Source organism: Aptenodytes forsteri, unplaced genomic scaffold (genome assembly GCF_000699145.1).
Source record: "Aptenodytes forsteri isolate BGI_AS27 unplaced genomic scaffold, ASM69914v1 Scaffold694, whole genome shotgun sequence".
Taxonomy (NCBI): Eukaryota; Metazoa; Chordata; class Aves; order Sphenisciformes; family Spheniscidae; genus Aptenodytes; species Aptenodytes forsteri.
In genome coordinates, this window is record NW_008795733.1 from 59128 (window position 1) to 82540 (window position 23413).

At 41.5% G+C, this 23413-nt stretch overlaps 1 protein-coding gene across 1 annotated transcript in view; it reads right to left on the bottom strand.

Annotated features, from left to right (window-relative positions):
- Positions 1-5601: 5601 nt before the first annotated feature.
- The window catches only part of LOC103902517 (protocadherin alpha-C1), an 86377-nt gene continuing 68565 nt past the window's right edge, over positions 5602-23413 (bottom strand). Inside the window, exons 4-5 of the mRNA XM_019473204.1 lie at positions 7429-7530; positions 5602-6989 (exon numbers count right to left, since the gene is read on the bottom strand). Of these exons, the coding sequence (XP_019328749.1) occupies positions 6919-6989; positions 7429-7530 (173 nt within the window). The 3' untranslated portion in view covers positions 5602-6918. The remainder of the gene's footprint in view (positions 6990-7428; positions 7531-23413) is intronic.

Below are 23413 nucleotides of genomic sequence, written 5' to 3' on the forward strand. Positions count from 1 at the left end.
GTTCTACAAAGAACTTTCTGAGTCTACGGGTAGCTGGTCTAACACAATTTACACACCCTTGGGGTTAGGCAGCTCCTAGGGAATGAGGTCTTGGGTTGTCACTGAGCCTCAGGCTGTTTGCACCATAGGTGATGAAGAGGAAGGTAGACACCAGTCAGTAATGGCTTTGACAGTGTACATAGTCTGGGGGTGGGGGGTGGTGATGTCTGAAAAGCCATAAGCCCTAGTGTACAGAATTGATTTGACTTGACTTGTAACTGCTTAGCACACTGTTTGTGAAACAGAGAGACTTCAGGTAGGATTCTTTAAACACTGATGGAAGGAAGTTCTTCAAAGTAGAGAGTGATTCATGTCTTCCTAGAGGAGGGCTATGATACACTGGGGTTTTAGTTAGGCCATAGGATTACACCTACCCACATTTTCAGTGTAGTTTTCCTCAGATTTACACACATTTTTCCCACTGAGGCTGCACTGAGTGGAATTTGAGTCCTACAAAAGCTGAAGGATTTATCTGAAAGGAATACTCTTGCAGGATTAAAAGTCTAGAGTGGCTGGGGGGGGGGGGGGGGGAAACTGGCTGTGATTGATGTGTTGTAATAACTATTATGTCTTGTCAGGCTTCTTGTGTGGCGCCATTCCTGTAATTAATGGGCAAGGACTTTCTAATTCTCCTCAGTGCTGCCCAAGGGTGCCAAGACACTTGAACCTTCCATAAAATACCACCAAAGGAGCTGGAACAGGGCTGCCAGGGCCAGCTCTTATGTTATCCCATCTCAGTGCTGAAGCCTGAAAGCAGGTGTAATGCCCCAGCACAGATGCAATACCCACTGCTGAGTCCATAGGGCAGCCCTTCAGGGTCTCACATTTGGTAGGAGATTCAGGTATTACTCCTGCTGGAATGGTGCACTGGTAACATGGGCTTTCACCCTTCACCTAACACAAAGCCCCATAAGTATGCCCAACACCCGATCTATGTGCGTTATTGCAATGATATGCCTGTAGCATAACATTTCCCACCTGACAGCATACATGGGTTTATCTCTTCATGACATGCCCCACTCCCCCCCACCATAATGGAGCTCATTATCTTGAGGGACAAGTGAGTTGAGTGGTTGGAGTGACAACAGACTTATGGCTGCTCTACTTGGTATGAAGGCCAGCTTAATACCTCCAACTCTTTGTCAGGGTCCTGGTTTTGAAATCTGGTTTTCAAGCCTAGCATGTCTGTTTTGTAATATGCTCCAGACATCAGTTCTTAAATGTGGATGAGTTACTTGCTGTCTTTATTCAGACAACAGTTACATAGCTCTGGGCGCCGCTGGCAAGCAAACATTTTTAGTGTTTGCCAAGCTGTGTGGCTTCTGAAAGATGTTTACTTCACTACATGTCTGTCATCTTTTGATGTTAAAACCTGTGTCAGGGTGATTGCATGGAGGCAGTCCTGGGGTATGAAAGGGAATCCACAGTGCATTGTAAGATACTCTCTTCTCACTGTGTGGCAGAAGCAATTCTGCAGTACTTCATGATGAAGAATTCCTTTCATTAGTTCTCTAAGCCAGCCAAAGGCACCTGAACAGCACACATTCCAGAAGTAGGTGCATAATGTCACCATAATAGCATCACCTTGAAAAATCAGATAGATTTGCATAATAGGCTTTACCTAAGCAGTATTACCACTGACAGTAGGCGTTGCAGTATTCTGTATAACAACATAATCAGGTCCCAGATTTGTGTATATATCTCTGATACACATATATATACACATACACACACCCCCACCCCCCCCCATCTGCAAATGCAGAGCAGTATCACTGGATCCTCTAGTGAGGGACGGAGGCCATAGAGAGCAGAAAGAACTCAGGAGAGTAGAGAGTACAGCATCCCCATACCAAGAGCTAATGGAAAATTAATTTTTATGCTAGCAATATTGATTTTCTAGTATGCTGGTTTAAGCTGCACAAGGTCATTAAAATGTGATGAAGCATTTATTTCATGACAGCTATTCTATGCACTCTTGGTATGTCCAATTGTGTAAGTACTGTGCAAAGCCAGCTACTCAGGCATGTGTGAGCATCATATCAAGCCCTTCATATATGCAATGTATTATTGCATTGCTTGAAGAGCTCAGCCTGTCCTATACTTTCCAGGGCATACATTTGCTTCATGCAGATTAAACTATGTGTGATGATATCAAAACATTGCTCAGCTGTTCACTCATTTCTCCTTCAGAGACATGTGAAGGAAGAAACCAAAGGACTTCAATGTATACTTAGTCACTAAAGCCAAACTTTTGATCAAAGTGATACTTCTGCATATTTACAGGAGCCTTAACAGAACATGGGACTCTTGACAGTGTCTTAAAAAAGTGTCTGTGTCAAGGCACAGCCAGTAGTTTCCAAACAATTAAATAACAGCAAAGCTGAGGAACCTACTCGTTCTTTAGGACTCAAATGAGGATAACGGCTCAGCTCCTTCCTTACTTGTCTTACACGAGATCCACAAAACTCCTGCTAGGAGAAAATAGGATAAGGAAGGAAGATTGTACATGGTTTATTTTACCCAGTTGTTGACACAAACTTGGCTATAACCTGGATTAAAATAAGTGAGGCAAATTGTGTAAAAGAAAGGCAGTAATTGACTTTACATTTTAAGAATGTAATTACAGTTTAAGAGCAGGTGATTTTAGAAACACAGAAAGCTCTAATGGAAGTGTTTGGTGGCATGAAGCAGGAAGAATCATGGACTCGTTTTTTACCTAAATATGTTACATATGGATTAGGGAGCTAATAAAATGAAGTTTCCTGGAGGAAATGCTATTTATTGGAACCTTGAGACTATTAAGCCCCAGAACGGGCAGGTCTAAGTTTTTGACCAGCCAACATGAATTATGTATCCTATAGAAACTGTAGTCACTGTATCATGTACTAATAAGCGCTGTTCCATAAAGGTAGCTTACTCACATTTCTCCTGGGGAGAAAGTCAATTAACAGTGTAATGGCTTTTTCCAAAAATGGAAGCGGTTCTTGAAACACATCAGATGAATGAAGAAGAAAGGGAAATGAAAGATGATCCTAAAAGATATCAAAGCTGGCTGCAATTAATTCCATAATGGATTTTCATATATGAAATTTGGGAAATGTATTTTGGGTTCTATGTTCTTCCCCTTATGTCAGATCATTGGAAAACTTCAGTTGGATCCCCCTCCTGTGATGTGCCATGACCCAAATGCTAAGCAGAAAGAAATTGCACAAGGCTAAGTCTTAGAAGCCTAATGTAAAATATCTTTTTAATGACAGGATGTAATTAATAAACAACATAACTTAGGCTTAGTTTTTATAAAAGCCCAATGGTTTTGGCCACTGATCTTGTATGCATAAAACCCAGATTTCCAAAGACAATATGCTCACAAAAAATATATGGATTCTGAGAGGAATAAATTGTTCAAGTGGTAAAAAGCCCCAGAATTATAATTTCCTTGTTAACAAATTCTGCAGTGTATTTTTGCCTGGCTCACTTCATTGTCAGCAAGAGGATGAAAGAAACTTTTTTCTTGATTCTTGTTGGTTTTGGCCACCACCTCTGATCCTCAATTCCCATTGTTGTGTAGTATTTAAACAGTAACCCCCAAAACTGTGGCAGAATGTGCAAATTTCACCCCCCCCACCCCGCTAAAAACAATTCATGCCAAGGGTTTCTCCTCCTCCTAGACATTCATGAAGTTCAGCAAGGTCAAGTGCAAGGTCCTGCGCATGAGTTGGGGCAGTTCCAAGCACAAATACAGGCTGTGGGAGAATGGATTGAGAGCAGCCCTGAGAAGGACTTGGAGGTGTTGGTTGATGAGACACTCAACACGACCTGGCAATGTGCGCCTGCAGTCCAGAAGGCCAACCGTATACTGGGCTGCATCAAAAGCAGCGTGGCCAGCAGGTCGAGGGAGGGGATTCTGCCCCTCTACTCCACTCGACCCCATCTGGAGTACTGTATTCAGCTCTGGGGCCCCCACCCCCAGAAGGACATGGACCTGTTGGAGTGGGTCCAGAGGAGGGTCATGAAGATGATAAGAGGGCTGAAACACCTCTCCTATGAAGAAAGGCTGAGAGAGTTGGGGTTGTTCAGCCTGGAGACGAGAATGCTCCAGGGAGACCTTATAGCAGCCTTCCAGTGCCTGAAGTATGGCAGGGGAATTGGAACTAGATGATTTTTAAGGTCCCTTCCAACCCAAACCATTCTATGATTCTATGATTCTATGATTCAAAATCAAGGTTGTCAGTGGTATCTTTTGTATACTAGTTTTGAAATATCCAAATTTCACTTAAGACATATCAGCATTCCAGTTGTACTAGAGGGTTCAAATGTGGAAAAATCTTTTAAAAATCTGGTGAGGTGCCTGATTCAGTCTTCTGAAAACAAAGTGAATCTGTGTAATGTATGTTCTACTACTCCTCTCCAAGTTTTTTCTCTGTTCTATCAGACCTCCCTACTGAAATGCTTATCTTCAGATATTTTGTTTTGTCTACCAAGTCATGCAAGCACACAGTCCTCCTGCAGTAAGCATCTGCAACAAAGCCAGCATTGGCAAATGTAAGTTTGTGTTAAAACAGGCAAATCAGAGGCACACTGCAGCTCTTGGTTCATTCTGATAGAAGCAAGCCTTGGAAAACCAGCTGTGTATGACCACTGATGAAAAATTAATGAAACAGATTGGCCTGTATAGAGGAAAATGCAAAGCACTCAAAAGAAAAAAAAATATTCAATTAAAATCTAAAAATAATCAAATGTTAAAGATTCCTGTAAGAATTAAATCTTTGTGCTGGATTTTTGCCAGAGGCATTGAGGAGAACTACTTTATAATGAGTACAAAACAACAGTACCCTTCTGTGTGTTTAAGTTACCACTGTAACTCCAGTTTATGAATGTTTTGGGAACTGTTGGATTAGTCACCAAATAAAAAAAAAAAAGTCTAAATGTACTTGCATAGTACACTTGCATAAAAGAACAGCTCCCTCCCCAAATCTTAAGTTTTTTCCTCTTGGCTAGCCTTAAAAACTGAATCAAGGATTCTCTTTCTCAAGTAGCATCTTTTTCATTGCCAGTAAAACAAGACTGGTAGCAAAAGAAAACTCTAAATAGACCACATGAGGCCATTGGTGGTTCACGCTCTGAGATATGAATTCTTTTATTGGAGCTTTACCTTCTGCGATGTTTTAAGACTTGCTGCAGGTTCTTAAAAATGAATAGGAATTGTCCTGTTCTGAACCGTCAGCAGTTTGGAAACTTAAAACATCCAAGACATGTCTCAAGAAATCCAGTTGTTCTCTTGGATCCTAGATTAAAGGGCCTGTTAGAAATTTTAGAGCTATGGAGTTTCTTACACAGTTCCAATTAATATGACACTTCAGCTTTATTCTGTGACTGTACAATAATGTAGAAAACTCCTTGGAATTCCCTCATCAGCTATATTCTATTTAGAAATACATGTGTTCGTTTTATAGCAACATCCTCAACCACATTCAATACTCCATTTATACCCTTAGGTTCAGTAATTCACAGAGCTTTAGCTTCACAGATTCTTACCAATAAATCCCCAAATGCATGCATGGCTTGATTTAAGAAAGGTATTTTACTTGTGTTTCATACACAAAAAACTGATAATCAACAGTCGCTTAAAAAATTAACACTACTCCACTTTTTCACAAGTGTACAAAAAAGAAATAATGAAATTACATTCAACGGTAAAGCTTAAAGTCCACTCTAATAATAGTTGCATTGACATTCACATACACAAGCACAGAATATATATTTCAGGATTCTTATAAGAGCATACAGCATACATACAGTACTTGAATTTTACATAATGGGTGTTAGTAGGGTCAGAAATTCATAATCTCATAGAAAAGTAAAACTAAAATCAGAAAAGGTTGTGTGGGAGGTAACACCAACGTACTGCACAGAGCTAGCAGGTCAGTAAATCCATTTGTGTGAGGAGTTTGCTTCTGCTTCTTCGTATTAGGACAGTTTGTTTGCAAAGGTGTATTCAAAGTGCAGATTAATGCAAAAAAAAAGAAGATATTCTTGTATTTACTAATACATGCAAGAGGCAGCCCCCAAGTCACCCGACAGAATAAAGCTGTTATTGGCAAGTGGCCGATATAATACAGATGTTTCAGGCAATTTTTCTAAAGCACTTTAATAGCAGCAATTGTAATTTATAATGGCTCTAGATTGACTTCTGTTTGGGTTAAAGGGCATCATATTTCTTTAACATTTACAGCTATATTTCTTTATAAATAAATATCTCAAATAACAAATAGCATAGTTAACGTTTCTTTTTTCTCTCTTTTGCATAAGTGTCGTGGAAAAACTCTGACCTTTTCAGAGACATAATGTGCAAAATAATGTTAGAGTGGAAATAGGGACACAGAGCATCACAGTCAGTTACATTCCTGGGATGTCAGCCCAGCCCTCCTTACACTCTGAGGGCTAGCCTTGCCAGGGTAATGCAGGGCTTTAAGGGACAATTTTCCCAATGGCTTGCTTGACAAGAGATAAAATTTATGGTATCTTAAAGAGCTGTAAATGTGAGGTTTTATTTGCAGGAGTGTGTACAATACGTCATGTATAGAACTCAGTATTCCCACACAGTGACTTCTCAAGATTTGAAAAGTCTGGTCATCTCCTTTCAGTCATTTCCTCCCCAGCCTGAACATCTGTGAACATTTGTGTTCATTAGGTGTTTCCTCTGTTGCATATTTACCAGCTCTTCTTGCATTTTATAATCTGATCTCATATCACCTAGCTGACATCTGCACACAAATATTTTCAATCAGATAGAGGGTGCACAACATTAAAACTTTTAAACCTGTCCTGTAAGTGTCATCAAGACAGGAGCACAGGAACCACAGTGCAGAGTCCAACCTCTCACTGGCTGTACTGTGAAGATTCTCCTTTTCGGCGTAGGAGAAAGGAAACTTGTGTCTGCTTTTTAGATTCTGAAAACAAGCCAGAGTGGAGAAAAAGAGTTAACACCAGACTTAATAAAGCTTTTAAGACAAAACCTGTTAAGCAATTTAGACAGACACTGTGAATTTCCTGCTGATTTTCTCAAGTCTGTACATACAGGAAATTTGTTAACAGTAGGAAGAAGTTGGGAGTTGCTACATAGGAGAAATCTGCCATTATTACAAAAACTGGCTAAGTGGGTTCTTTCAGTATAAACCCCTCACTGGTCACTGTTCTCAGTGGTGCTGTTGCCCTTTTCTTTTTTCTCCTGAGTCTTGTTTCCCTTCTTCTTTTTCTTCTTTTTCTTGGTCTCTTCCTTCTTGCCAAAGGTTATGAAGTCACTTTTGTCAATTTGGCTGTTTGGTGGCTCCTGCCGGATGGAGATGATTGCAGGAGATCCTGGGATAATGAATTTGTCTGGCAACTCACCAGGACCACCTTGTTTGGGATTGCCCGGTCCAAATTTAAAGGTCCAGCTGTTGCTGTTCACACCAGCTCCCACTGGGGGGGACACCTCTCCCGCCTCAGGTTCTGAAAAAGTCAAAACAGCAAGAAAAGCTTAAAGCATCATTAAAGCACTCAGTGAGTATCAGCTTCCTATTTGAAAGCTATGGCTTTAGCCTGGCTCTACGTTGACTCTTGGTTGCCTGGCTGTTCATCTGGGTGTTATCGACTGGTTCTTGTCCAGGCTGCTCAATATTAGCATGCACTGACTCACTCTGCATACTGCTGGGCCCAACATGCTCTGGATCCCATGTTGTGCCTTGAAATACAATTGTTCTCTATGTTTCTTTTGAATTTGAAGTGCTTGGAATAAGAGATGTCTGTGATGCAGCCCACTGTAGTGTTTTATAGCATGAAACACAAGCATGTGTATTGCACGGCACAAGGGTATGTTTGAGGGTGTCAAAAGTCTTTTGAGATAGGGTTAGAGGACTGTCCAGGGCAGGGGGAGTCAGCCTGGGCAGTATGCACATCCATGCTGGATATCTTAGCAAACCATCCTGTCAGCTGTGTCCAGGATTCTTCATGGAGGGAATGAGTTGATGCATCCCAGAGAGGAATCTGAGAGCCAACTAGCATATAAATATGTATGTATGTATGCAATGTGGCTGATCAGCAGACATGGCCCTAGAGCAAAAACAGGAGTGAACTGAATTGCCTGGGTAGAGATACCGCAGGACTCCCTCAATCAGGGTGCAGAATCTGGTCTCAGAAATATTCATAGTCTTCTTCAAGGCGAGGCTCTAACAACCTGTTCCCTTTTGCCAGGAAATAGGGTGACTCTTGTATGAGAGTTGTAAAGTTTTTCTAAACTATGAACTTTTAAGCAAAATGGGAAATTGGAAAGGGCTGGTGCCAAATTTGCGGTAAGCTGTCAAGAATGGTTCAGAAGTAAATAATACTGCAGTGAGTTCTCAAACCGGGAAAGTCCTCACTATTATGTTTCTTTTTTCCTATTGTAATATCACAACAAAAAGGATGAAAAACACCAGACTGGTGACTAACTCTTGGTTCTTTGAATTGATATGGTAGAGTAGTAGTTCACCATATTTTATATAGGCAAATATAAAGTGAAGTTCTGTTCCCAGCTTCAGGCTTGCAGTATGAAGCAAATTTTTAATTTTATTTCCATGATTTTACCAAGATTGAGCTAATCAGATCAAAATGTTTATGTACGTTGTCCTGACAAGGACAATTTTCTAGCATAATGAGATGCAACATAAATCAGGTTCTTCTATGAGAGAAAGTCTTAAAAACTGGCTGTTTTCTTTTTCTTAAAGTTTGAAAATTCTTTGTAATCTACATAACTCCCAATTTTGAATAGGAACAGCATATTCATTTTAGTGTATCATTTTAGAGTGTTTAAGGGACTGTGATCAGGGGAAAGCTCAATGCTTATGCATTGATGCTGAAGCCCTTAAATCTGATGAAAACATTCTTATCTACACTCTAAAAGTGCAGTATCACAAACATAGGACCTGTCACCTTGTAGAACTCCTAGCCACACACAAATTCTTGCAATACCACATGAACAATGCCAATACCACTGATCTGATTAAGTCTCAACATCATTGTATTCTGTATCAGAGCTGTCCAGTTGAATAGGTAAAGATGTTCGGGGAAAGAAGGAGATGGGATCTGCATTGGTACAAGGAAGGGTTGGAAAACCAGCTGAGAGGGACTCCATATCCCTTGGAAGAGGAGGCAAGGGCACAGCAAGGAGGAGAAGAAACAGAAGTCCTAGGTGTCTAGCTGGTGAAAGAGCGCAGGAAGAGGAAACAAAGTAGACAATCTAGCGGGAGATCTCCAGCATTTTCTTTGTCTTAAAGTTTGAAAATTCTTTGTAATCTACATAACTCCCAATTTTGAATAGGAACAGCATATTCATTTTAGTGTATCATTTTAGAGTGTTTAAGGAACTGTGATCAGGGGAAAGCTCAGTGCTTATGCATTGATGCTGAAGCCCTTAAATCTGATGAAAACATTCTTATCTACACTCTAAAAGTGCAGTATCACAAACATAGGACCTGTCACCTTGTAGAACTCCTAGCCACACACAAATTCTTGCAATACCACATGAACAATGCCAATACCACTGATCTGATTAAGTCTCAACATCATTGTATTCTGTATCAGAGCTGTCCAGTTGAATAGGTAAAGATGTTCGGGGAAAGAAGGAGATGGGATCTGCATTGCTACAAGGAAGGGTTGGAAAACCAGCTGAGAGGGACTCCATATCCCTTGGAAGAGGAGGCAAGGGCACAGCAAGGAGGAGAAGAAACAGAAGTCCTAGGTGTCTAGCTGGTGAAAGAGCGCAGGAAGAGGAAACAAAGTAGACAATCTAGCGGGAGATCTCCAGCATTTTGCCAGACCAGAAGATGCTGTTCAGTAAACCTCAGCTACTGACTGCTCCGTACCCCTGTAGTAGTAATGAAGAATATTGCATTTGCTTTAGCAGCCAGTTCCTGAAATGAACAGCATCTCCTGTACTTCTTATTCTTTCATGATTCTTCATCTTCTGTAATGTTGTTCATACAATTTTCTGTTTTATGAAATCAAATGTATGTCATGCGTGCAGACATAAGGATCTCCTGGTTCAAAAGCTAAAGAACGCATTTTGCTGCTTGACAATCTTTCTCTTGCCTGGCAGCAAAATAAACACCACTGGAAAGCATGATTCCTTTTAAGCTTTTCCACACTTACACAGTACGTCCATGTTACAGAGCCAAAGAAATGTGTATACATGACACACCAGAACTGTCCCTGAGACCATCTGTGTAATAGGTTTGGCACATGGAACCTTTGTAAAGGAGGTGATATGACTGCTTTTACAATGTGATGTTTAATCAAGAATTAGAAGAGCCTGTACACTTCTTTTTCCCCTAAGACTGTACTTAATGATGAAGAAGATTTGACTTGGACTTTATGTTCTTTCCAGGAACTGCTGAAGTTGTTTCAGTGACCTTAACCTCCCTAGCCTCAAATATCTTTTTTGAAGTTATTATTAATATGGAAGTTCCTCTATTTCATCTGTTGTAGCTTTTCTGTAGATTTCCTACGGTCTTAACTACCAGCTTCAGGCTTTTTACATGTTTGGTTTTGGTAATAGCAATGTCCTAGCAAGCCCTTTCATACTAAACACATTAATATGAACCAGCTTTCATTTCTGCTCAATAAAGTAATTTGGTCAGGTACGTTTCATATCGGTTTTGTTTCTTTGAGATGATAAATTACAAAGGTGATTGTTGTGTCTCTTGGCCTTTTTCCAAATTATTAATCAATTGTCTTTCTCCAGCAATACAAAAATGTGAGCTTTCATATTGTACATAATAAATTAAGCCCTATTTGACAAATAAATCCTTTCTCCTTCCCAACAAGCTCATGCAACATTCATTCCAAAAAACACTGGCCCAGACCCAATGCTCTTTTCCTGTTCCTGGCAGGAAAAAAACAGCTGAAGGTGACCTCAATTTTTGAACCATCCTTGCTCTGGCTGGGGAGAGCCCTGTAGCAGTGAATTGTCCAAAAAATGCTCTGAAGTGTACAGGGTTACAACACCCTATGGATCACAGTGCCACCACAGCACACCTGAAATAACATGGTGTGTGGTCGTGCCATTTTGACGTGACCATATTAGGCTGAAGACAGGACATGAGACAACGACAGTGACTTTATATTATCCATTTTGCCACACAAATACAGTAACGTGCAAGAATAGAGGGTATCCTTAAGGTACAGCATCTCTTTTTCCTTGCATGAAAACTCTTGCCAGTCTAACAGGGTGCACATACACGTCTGCATTATTGAAATCTAATTCAGAACAGGATACTGACCCTTTAATCTGGTTCTGCCTAGACAAATCCACTCACCAGATGAAGCCAGTAACATTTATCACAAAGCCATCCGACATAATGTATCCAAACACAACAAACCCATCATATCTACCCTGGAATCAGGATTCTGTCAAACTAAAGACTAAGGGGGTTTGCTTGCATTTCTGTGTGTTTTTTTCCCAGCCCCTGAATATGTTTGCTGTCCGTACAAACTAAGCATTTTAATACTCCTTAATACTCACTAAGCCAAAGGAAACTAATTACCCTTACAGCTGTGTGGAGAGCTCACATACAAAAAGCCAGAGACAGACAGAACTTAGTGAGTTAATAGCCATCATTTCCTGCGAGTGGGGCTTCAACAGTCTCCTCAGGAAATTTCCCTTCTGTGTGATTTACCTGATAACATGTGTGTTTATCTGTATTGGCAGGCTGGAAGGTCACAGTTCAGCTGTATTAACAATGTTGTATGTTTAGGCATTTCAGATCAAGGATAAATGTCACCTACCACCTAGTTTCCAAAGCTTCCTTAAACATCTCTTCTGTTTCTTATCAGCAGGAATTTAACAACATAAACTTTCCACTTAGATGCTATTTTACATTTAACAGGATTAGCTGTACTTCTCTTGCATATTTTATGGGTCTTATTGAATGCTTTAAAGTTGTTTATTAAACTTAGCGGAAAATCTAAATAAAGCAAATCTGCCAGCTATATTTATACCACTTAATTTAAAACATTACACTTCTCTTCCTCCTACAGCTACATAGCGGGGTTTTGCCAGACTTTCTACATCAAAGTGCAGGGTCTGGCCATTTCCTGGTGTAACTCAAAGGATTACCTTGGAGACTACCCCTTCGCCTTATTCTCAAGGAATACAGCAGCCTTCATGTTCAATGACCAAATGATTTATTTTTAATGTGGACATGCAGCAGAACCCAAAAACTAGGCTGCACCTGCAGCTCCTGATGCTTCTTCCCCTGTGTGTCTGCATGCTAAAATGGGAGATGAACTTTTCACCCCTTCCATTTCCTTGTACTCTCACCAAGATACAAGTGTCTCAGTAGACTTTAAATGGAACCTAGAGCAACAGAGACTCTGCAGTCAAGTAGATTTAGTTGAGAGGAAAGGACTTCTAGGTCATCTTTCAAAGTACTTCTTTTTCTATCCAGTGACTGTTGTCTGAAACGCACAGGCAGATCTACATACAAAAACCCCCCACATCCTAAAATCACCTATCTGAAAGCTTGAAGCAGTAGGGTACGGTGTCTAGCTACCTTTTTCTCTTCCAGAAGCATTTACGGGTCATATGCTGTAGCCCTCTACCTCTGACAGGACTTGAAAAACATACAAATCTCAGTCAATAGGTACTTGTTCAATAAGTCCTAATTGCTCTGAAAGCACCTGATTTCCTACACATTGTCAGATAGAAAGTGTCTTGTGGATGTCATAGGCTCCAAGAACCCAGACAGAGAGCAGGCTGCAGGTGAGCTGTGTCACCTCGCTGAGCACAGAGCTTCTTGTTCGCATGCTCCAGGCAGTCCTGATCTCAGCACACAGGTTTTTCAGAGGTACCTAACTCTCGCCGTGCTCTGTGCAGGGAGCCCAGGCACCTACTACAAGCAACAGGTTCCCTAAAATTTAGCTTGTGGTAGCTGTAGGCACCTAAATTTTTTTTCTTAGATGTCATCCACAGAGTAAGGTATCCCTTTTCTAAATTCAGCCACCAAAAAGTAGGCATCCAATCTAAACTGTCTAATTTAGTTCTCGCTACAGTCTACAAAGAGAGACAGACACCCTCAGAAGGCATTTCAACACACCTAGCTTAAACGCCTATTTTTAGATGCACTGAATTTTCTTTGTTCCTCTCCTCTCTCTGCTGGAGCGGTATTACCTTTGCTTCTTTAACTACAGATAAAGCCCGGACAGCCAATTTAAACTAGACAGCTAGCTTTTGGGTGGCTAGTGCAAAAGGAGCTGAATTCCACCCTCAGGAGCAAGCTAAGCAGCATCATGGCTTGGGGGATGTTGTACTAATGACCACGCCAGACTATTTAAAAAAAAAGAAGTTTGAAACTAATCTCTTTAACAGTGACAGCCACAAAAATCCTGCGGAACTATTTGCAAGATAAGGTCGCTTTTTCAGCCCTGATCCCTTCACGGGATTTTCACTTAGGCAGGCATTGGCATCTTCTGTTCAGAAATACCTGAGAAAGCTCAGCCATATTGGTAAGGTTGCACCATTTCCACCCTTAAAAGGCCACATTTTAGTTATGACAGCAATAAGACCAGTACAGTTTAGGTCCTGAGTGATACTCTGCTGCAAAACTCCAAAGCACAGGTCTGTCACTGAGATTTACAGCGCTGTCTTTTCAGATGCGGCATTTGTGAATTCACTCAATTGAAGGGTTGGCTTTCATCAGTTTGTAAAACCATCCGAGCTGATATGTAAGTGGAACAAAGTCGAAATGCTGAGCGATGGGTACAAACAGTCTGAAATTGAGATGTCTTCTACATTTGGAGCAAAATGCCTGCTCCCAGAATGTGCCATCACTCAGCCCACAAATCGATATCCCATCAGGTCTGGGCTAAGACTGCAGTTTCTATCTCACTGACATTTTTCTGTCTTTTGGGGAGGCCACGTGTTTTTTTCCTGCCCCTGTATAAGCCCCACAGCTCCAATCTGGTGTTTACTAGGATCAGATGGTGCTCACTTCCCATAACGCGAGCTGGCCATGTATTCTGAGTGCCGTGTACATTGTCTCTACCTCCTATGCCTCTGCTGCTTTCTTAAAGAACCTTTGTCAGAAGGCAGCTAACTCATGTTAGAACAGATGTGCCCCTGCTCAAGGGGGAGAAGAGGAAAGCATTTCTGCGCAGCTCTGTCTCCCTGCAGAGACATTTTTGACTGTGTGACATGCTCAGCCAAGACAGCAGCTTGCTTTCACTCTGTTCCACCCCTCCCCACTCACCACTTTGTCCCTGTCTTTAAAAATTAGATGGCTCATGGACTCATGAGATCATTTAGATAAAAGCTTTCAATCAAACCATCTATTATTATTAAGTTTGAAGGAAATATTTTTCAATGTTTTTTTTCCTAGACACTAGAACATGCCGACTAAAGCCACCGTGAGACTAGGAATACCCCATCATAATCACAGACCCTTCTGTCTGCAGGTCAGCGTAGCAAAACACATTAATTAAATGAATTTATTTAAAACTGAGATCATGCAATAAGCAGGAAGCAAATTGCAGAGAAAGCTAGTCATTAACCTGATTTCTCTCTTCCCTGCCTCCTCCACTGATGCTGTACTGACTGCAGCTTCTGCCTCTGGCAAGCTTAATGAATATTCACTGTTATAAAGAGTCTGACATTCTGCACTGATTCTGAAACAGCACATCAAATGCAAACAGCGTGCACTGAGAAACCCTCTCTGTGTCATTTGGAGGATCTCTGCGGACATTCTGGCTTCACTGATCATCCCTAAGTCTTTTTGGGATTAAAATGCCCATTTAATCTTTTTTTTTTTTGAAAAACAAAAAAATCCCAACAAAACCAAAACCACAACCAAAAACACAACAAAGAAAGCAAATAAAAATCCATCATCAGCATGATAAAATGACAGATACTGAACTGAAAGACGGAGAAATGATTCAGTCAGAACAAAGTTGAACCATTTTAACTACCAGTTTGCCAAACAATCCCAACCATCTCTAAGGACTATGTCAATTTGGAGTCTTAAAGAGAAAAAAAAAAAAAATTCTCACACTCTGCCCTTCCATCTGTTTGACCTGTTCTGCACTAATGATTCAGAGACAGGAGGAATGAACAAAATGAAAACTCTCCCCACCAAGGAGCCTGTAGCTTTAATCTATTGCTTGGATTTAAAGTCAGTAACATTAAACGGGGTAATTATAGCACATATGTTGTGGGAGATCTGTAACTCCCCACTGCTCCAACATCCAGATACAAAGCAGGGGGCGGGCATGGAGGTCACTTCCAGCTCAATCTCAGGTTACTGTCCATGCTGACACTGAAATTTAATTTAAATAGAGATCATCTACCTCATTATAAGAAAACAATCATACATGGCTGTGTATTAAAGCAATTGTCTCCGCTACCAAATAGCTCTGCCAGCATATTCTGAGATATGTGAAAGCAAAAATTGATTTGCTTCCTACCACAGCCTGCTGTGGCCAGAGCACAACACAGGCTAAATGGCTTCTCGCAGCTGCTGAAGAAGCAGAGCCCAGTGTCTGCAGCCCCAAGCTCCTCTTGCTCTCTTTTCACTAAAAGAGGCTTTTCCTCCCACAAAAGCATCAACCTTCTCAGGTAACATTCTTCTAGTGCTGTACTTGTGCCCAGTCCTGCTCCCACCACTAGAATTTGTCTTGGAAAGCAGCTGTTAGTACTTGCTCAGCACAAGCTTTAGCCTTTTCCTCACCAAACTGAGGACTAATCTGCTGCATCACCGAGACAGCATGCGCACACATCCAGGATGCTCCATATCATCTTTCCAGCTCTAACTGGACGCTGGGCTCTGGGGGAGTGCAGCATTTGAATGTTTGTGTCTCATGCAGAGGTTGTTAGGGAGAGACTATTCTTGCAATATAAGGTAGATGGATTTTTATTTGGGCATTTCACCATGTCTGCAGGCCCACAGGGACTATTTTTAAGAGTTCATAGTTGAAAACAGACAAAAAAAAGAAAAACCCTAGATGATTTTCAACTTATAAATGCATTGTAAATATAGTGTGGGCAGCTAGAGCATCAGCCATTCTGCCCTTGTTTTAATGCAAACAGTAAGGTAAAGGGCAGTGAATAGTACAGGAAAACTCAACTTGGTGTTGGGGGGACTGCTGTGCTCCTCAGTACCCGGGAAAGGAGAGGGGAGAGGTGGTATGGGCAGCAGCTGGGGACAATGTTCCGCTGAGGACATGTGGTGGGTTGGCCTTGCTGCCACCCGCCCCACCTCCACCAAAGAAAAGGCTTTTCTTTGCCTTCATGTCAAACCAGGTGCTATGCAGCCTCCTTAAATTCCCTAAACTGAACTGACTGGAGTGGCAAACAGCTACCAGAGCCTCTGCTGAGGGCTGATTTTAGGATTGCTGGGTGATACATCCCAAAAATGTGGACTTTTGAGACAAATCTTTAAAAACTGGGATGTCTGATTTGTGGCTCAAATCTCCCTCTGGATGTGACCAGGAGGGAGGTGACATTCTAACTGCTTTCAGCTGACTGTGCTGTGTGTGAGTGCTGCCTCTATTACACAAAGACATGAAACATTGCAAAGAGAGCAAAAGTCATTGCAGAAGACAAAGCTCTGAATGTCAGGAGGACAGGAACCGATCTGTGCACTGCTTAGTCTGTATTATGGAAAGCCAATTCTGGTTACTGTGTTCTGTCAAATTTAAATAAAAAATAATTTAATTCTTACATACAAGCACTTTTATGTGAAAGACAACAGGCTCACAGACCATCATAAATCCTGCTGTGAAGGTGAAAAGGAGGAAGCATTTCCTGGCTGCTGCTGCAGCCTCTAACAGCATTCTGCAGACAGCCAACGCTCCCGCCCCCCCCCCCCGCCTTGCTCTCTGCTAGATGAGCTATTGAACTGAGGCCAAGAGCACAGATGCGTTATCTATCCGGTTGCCTCCTGCCACTGGAGGCCACTCTGCTTCTATGGGGTGATCACAGGATCAGCAGCTTGGACTCCTGTCTACAGTCACTACAGCCACCTTCTGCCTCAGCTCCCATCTCGGTGGCTGGCTGTGATTGATTCCCCAAAGAAGGAAAACTTCAGGTCGGGGATTTCAGGTTACCCAAAGGGAAGACAGAAGGCAGGATTAGATATTCTCCTAGCATTGTATCTCCTGGACAGGACTATCTTGTTTTCACTTGTGTTAACCTTGGAGAGCGAACGCTCCTAAGAGAATTCGGTTGAATTCAAGTCCTTTGAACTTGAACTTTACCCTCAACAAAACTGTTTACCAAGTACCAGTCTCTACAGCTGTGAAAACCTTCTGCAGGTAAACTTACCTTAGCACAGTCCATATTACTGCTGGTGCATAAAGAGGAAAGAGCCCAGCACGGCTGCCAAACCCCAGTGCTGGTAGGCAAAAAAGAATCCCCGCTTTTTAACTGAGCACAATTAATAGAAAGACAGTAACTATGGAAACTTGAAGCATCAATTTTAGTCTTTCGAAGCAGAACCTAATTTTAACCAACTAATTGGATGCTTGAAGTGGTAGTGAAAGAAAAAGGGATACATTTATTTCAGTGCTTTTAGAGGCATCTATTTTAAACATGAATGAATGTGTGAGCTTCACCACTTTGAAAGGATAGTAACGGATCATGGCCACATAAGAAGTGGTCTTAAAAGAGAACTTTTTTTTCTTTTCTTCATTATCTATGTTTAGCTTGCAGGCTTCAACCATTCCTCTTGTACATGGCTCCCACCCCAGCAGCCCAAACCACTGTAATCTCCAGGCCAGATGACTACAGTGCGAAGCTTTCTGCTTGGATGTCCCTTTCAAAAAACACACAAAGCTTCAGAGTGGAAAGTGCAGTGCCTTGTCTCTCAGAGGTTGAAGGTGGCTCCATGCTCTGAACCTCAGAGCTGGAACCTGTTCCCTGGCTGCCTCTGGCTCTGATCACATAATTTTACTGGTATTTTATGGATGAAAGCTGAAACTGGCCTTTTCTCTATCTGGACCATAAAGGGGAAGAAAGGATACTATTACTGTTTAGTTTAGTTTGGTTTTGTTATCCTCAAGGTATTTCTTTATTTTAAAAGTAAACCATACCATACAGGTATATAAAATTAATTTAGACCTACAAAATCCTTTAGCTGACCTACTCTGACTAGTTTATCACTGAACCTCTGCAAACTTCTCCTCCTCCAAAAGCCAATTAACTAAATACTAACCAATGTCTATTCTGCCCCTCTACTCTGCTCTGGTGAGACCCCACCTGGAGTGCTGCGTCCAGCTCTGGAGCCCTCAGCATAAGAAAGACACGGACCTGTTGGAGCGGGTCCAGAGGAGGGCCATGAAAATGATCAGGGGGATGGAACACCTCTCCTATGAAGAAAGGCTGAGAGAGTTGGGGTTGTTCAGCCTAGAGAAGAGAAGGCTTTGGGGAGACCTTATTGCAGCCTGTCAGCACTTAAAGGGGACTTATAAAAAAGATGGCGGCAAACTTTTTAGCAGGGCCTGTTGCGACAGGACAAGGGGGAATGGCTTTAAACTAAAGGGGGGCAGATTTAGACTACATATAAGGAAGAAACTTTTTACACTGAGGGTGGTGAAACACTGGCCCAGGTTGCCCAGAGAGGTGGTGGATGCCCCATCCCTGGAAACATTCCAGGTCAGGTTGGACGGTGCTCTGAGCAACCTGATCCAGTTGAAGATGTCCCTGCCCACGGCAGGGGGGTTGGACTAGATGAGCTTTAGAGGTCCCTTCCAACCCAAACTATTCTATGATTCTATGATTCTATTTTGATTCTCACCGATATGGCTGTTAGCCAGCAACCTGCCCTAAAAGAGGTGTGTTACTTTAATACCTTCCACAGGAAGGGGCTGTGAAACTGAAGATATCACAGGCCTCAAAACAGACTCTGGCAGTCACAGACCTCTTTCCCTTCCACAATATGTATGTCACATTAGCAGCTTCCTATCATCTCCTGTTAGGATCACATCCCATTATTATTCCTTTTTACTGATATGGGATGAATGGAGCTAATAATATTTCATATCAGCTAAAAAGGAATCTTAATTAAATATGATGAGTAACTGCTAATACAATATGATAAGCCTCCTGGATAAGCATGCTACACAGTTTTTCTATTTTTCAGAATCCTTTAAACATTCTCCAAGGAGAAAATGGAGGTGACCTTGCGAAGACTCCCCACATCCATTCTCCTACTGCAGAAATAGCTTTGCTCTTTCAAGCAGTTGCAAGGTCCACTCTTGGAGGACTTTTTCTTGGGTTGTATGTAAACCCAGATATTATAATAGTTTAGAGTCATCTAGGTCTTTAATGCTTTGAAGTGGATTATTTTGGTACTGATGAGATGAACCAGACTGACCGCCCTGGAAGTCTGGACCAACTGTATCATGTCTCCAAGCCTTCTATCTGTTTGTCCTTCCCTGCAGCTAAAGGTGTCCTCTCTTAATGGAGAGGACAGTACCTGCTTGAACCATATGATGAAAAGTTTGCACTAGGTTTTCAACAGATGTGTATCTGTGTAGTTCTGCTGAATTTAATAGATCTGCATGCAGTTCTCCTCTGGCTGGCTGTTAAAAGCCAATTTAAATGTGTTTATGCATGTCCTAACTTGTTCAGTGTTTTATTCTACTTGGTCACATAAATTGAAATCACAAACTGCTAGGTGATGTGCTGTAAAGGCCGTATAATGCTGAAACAAAACAAATTTAACAAAGAGATTACTTGAGGGGGGATAATACACAATTATGGAATATTAAGGTATGGTTATCTAAAGATGAGAGCAAAGTTGGCAGTTGCTTGAAATGGATGGCACCACATTGCCACAGCCATTTTAACAAAGTTGCAGATGCCTTTTGTGTCTTGCCTCTAGGACTACACTTTCTTAAATATCCATCAGACGGTAGGTATTAAGTCTTGGAGGCTTAACACTTATACAAAAAGTGGGTAGAGCCTTCTCTGTTAATTTTTGATAACTGTAACCTTTTCAGAATAGAGCCCTCATAATCCCAGTTTAAGTTAGTAAATGACCTACTTTATATTTCAATTATTTTGATTTTAATTGTATAGGCCCAGTCATGCTTTAAGCCAAGAAATGTTCCCTCAATGGAGCAATTGGAGAAATGGCTCAGGCTTGTCCTTCCACGTAAAATGATGCTTTACATTATACTCAGGAACTGCTCATTTGCTAATGAACTCTCTTTCAAGAAAGGCATTGCTCAAACAGTTGTAGCAACATATCAGAAAGTTATTTATATAATAGGCCTGCCATTTCACTTCTCTGAAGGAAATATTAAAAATGGAAGAACTGGCTTGAACAGGAAGATCAAATCTGGGAAAGGAATTATTACACATAATGTTTAATGGATGTAAAATGGATGTCTGAGAGCAAAGTAAGGAAAATTAACTTCATTTCTACATTATTGCTTAATGGAGGCTGACTTAGAAAAAAATCCTATCCTGATTAAATTTTAGAAAATTCACATTTCTTATAGCTGTGATTCCTTTAAATGAAAAGGCAGGGAGAAAAGCAAGAGCAGACTGTATCTGGACTGATAGCATAGTTATTTTCCTTCCAGGAAACGTGTCATATGCCCAGGTAACTAGGACAAGCTGTCAAAGAATAGAGACATTTAAAAGATCTTAGTGTTTATAAAGGCTAAAAGGTGATGTTGTTGCTTCTTGAATCCTTCACTTCAAAAGGAATTTTAAATTACCATCTGGTGGGATCTACATGTAGAATATTTAAAAAATATTTTAACACTGAAGTCAACTTTAAACTTTTGCTTTCCCATTGTAATTGTGTGTATATACATACATGTTAATAGTCAATTGGTTCATTTGTTTTGAATTTCTGTGATTGTTGAGGAGGTGACTGGCTTCTTAATTATTACCTATATGCTTTACATGCAAGTGCACTCAGAACGATGCAGAGAGCAACACCTGACAGCAACAGGGACCACCGTGAAGTGTCAGCCTCATGTACGCCAATCCATAATATGGACAATTCTCTGAACTGCAGCAGATGGGGGGCCATGCAAGGCACTTCTTTAGCTGAAAGGAAACTGGTGACGGAGGTGCGTGCATTGATACATTCTTTCCATAAATCGTGGCCGGCTAATACCCACTGTAGTCCTTGCACAGAGGTGGACATATATAATGTAAAGATAATGTTTCTTTCAGAAACTGTAGGCCAAATCAGATGCTTACACCTCAGGAACAATTTAAAGATTGATTTGAGTTGGAAACATGAGGTGAGACCACATTATTTGCAAGTCCATCAAAGCTATATGCAACCAGGGCCTCCTGAACCAGTCTTTGTGCTTCCCAGGATGGGCCAAGCCCTCTCCCACCTCAAAGAACACCCCATTTCAGATTCTACTTTCCCAGCATCTTTCCTCAGTCACACTGCTATCAGGTCAGGTCATGGAGGAAAGGGCTTGCTACATTATCAACTCTGTATCTGGAATAGTAGCTTAGTGGGTATTGTGTCCTGGTCCATTTTAATCCACGCAGACCACACGTTCACAGAGTCCTGATGTGTGGTGCAGCTCACATATGTCAGATCATATGATGATAAATGCATATTCCCGCTATACCAGGTAATGCTGTTCTCCCACTCGGGGATCCCCGGTGCCAGGCAAACCAACTCACCCACCAGCTCTCCAGCTCTCTCAGCTGACTGCATTTGGTGTGTGAGTTGGCAACAGTAGCAGTGCTTCATTACAGAGGTGTGAGACCAGCATGCGTCAGCAAGGGAGCACAAAGCCAAAAGAGCTTCATTCCCCCCCTTCATAAAGGGGGATTTTTGTCAGCTATTTCAATATATTCCTTCACTGGAAAGGGGGGGAAAAAAGGCAACTTCTGCAGCAAAAGGCCAGTTGCCTGGACAGCAGCACGAGCAGCCATTCATTAATCTTGATATGCCTTGTCCCACTAAGCACTAGGTGTAAAATGGCTGCAATCCGTACGCTGCTTCATAGTCTCCCTATGATCCACAGCTGCAGCACTGAACCTAACTTAAACATATTCCCTTTACACCAGATTTGAAGAAGAAATGGCTCGGGGTAGCCAGCAGAAACATAGTTTGTGACAACAAGGAGGAAAAAAGCTCTATTTTTATCTCTTCCCACTGACACATGGAATAGCACACACTTCATTCAAGCATACACGCAGCTGCTCAGCGGCTGGAATTCCTGCAGTAGCTTAGAGACTGGAGGAGGTGCAGTCAAAGCACATATACTGTGTGCTGAGGAGAAAAGACAGCAAAAGGATGCTTTAAAATACTGTGCTTGATCCAGTTCATTCTACTCACCAGAGAGGCACACTATTCTGAATCTTATATTCAAAAACGTGTGTGCATATTTACTGAAACTAGCACTAATATTTAATACCTCTTCCTGTAAAAACAGTATAATCATGCATGCAGATCTTCGACAAGCAGCTATCGACAATTTTTGCATCAGCAATTATCAAATTTGCATCTTTAGTGAAACGACTCTGTGAACAGGCAAACAGATTTGTTTCTCTGTGGATGAGCAAATCTGCCAGTTGCTTAGCGCTGATGTGTCAGTCTTAAGGAGGGGACAATACCTGGTGAGAGGACAAATATTTAGGCTCAGTAGCAAATACTGACATGAGTCGTATAGCCTTGCCTATAGTAGCTGAGAGAAACAAATAGCAGAAATGAATTATGATGGCTTTACTCTTTTTTTGCAGGGGCCAGAGCTTTCCCTTTGGCACATAAGTATTTTTTAGTGATATAGACACAATTTAAAAAAAAAAAGTGAGAGGGGAAGCCAACAAAATGCCAACAAAACAACGGTTTATAAATACTGAAAATAATCTGTGAATTGCCCAGCTGCTCTCTTCGGGGCCTCAGCCATTGATCAAAGTATACCAAATGGTGCCAGGTGGGATGATTTTCCCCTCACTGAGGAAGCCGAGATAAACTCATTGATTCAAGGCCACACTGGGACCCAGAGTCACCTGTTTGGACAACTATGTCTGCAACTGCACCCAAACCTGCAGAGCTTTCTTAAGGCAAAACCCACTATTTTCCCCCTCTATAAATAACTTAGGAATCAGTTCATACTTCTCCCAAATAGCCTTCCCGCTCCTGCCTCCAGCTTTGTTTTAGCGCTTGTCTTCAGAAGCCAAAGTGAATCACCCACTTCTGCCTCCTAATCCTCAACTATCACAAGCCTATCTGCAGGGTTTTTTGCTGTTCCCCCAGGTAATTCTGCTTTGGGCTCAGCATGAAAGCTGCATTAAGAAAGAAAAATGCTGAGCAGGTGGCACTGCCATAGTCTAACACACACAGAATGGAAACAAGCTTGTTCTCTTGTGGCTGTT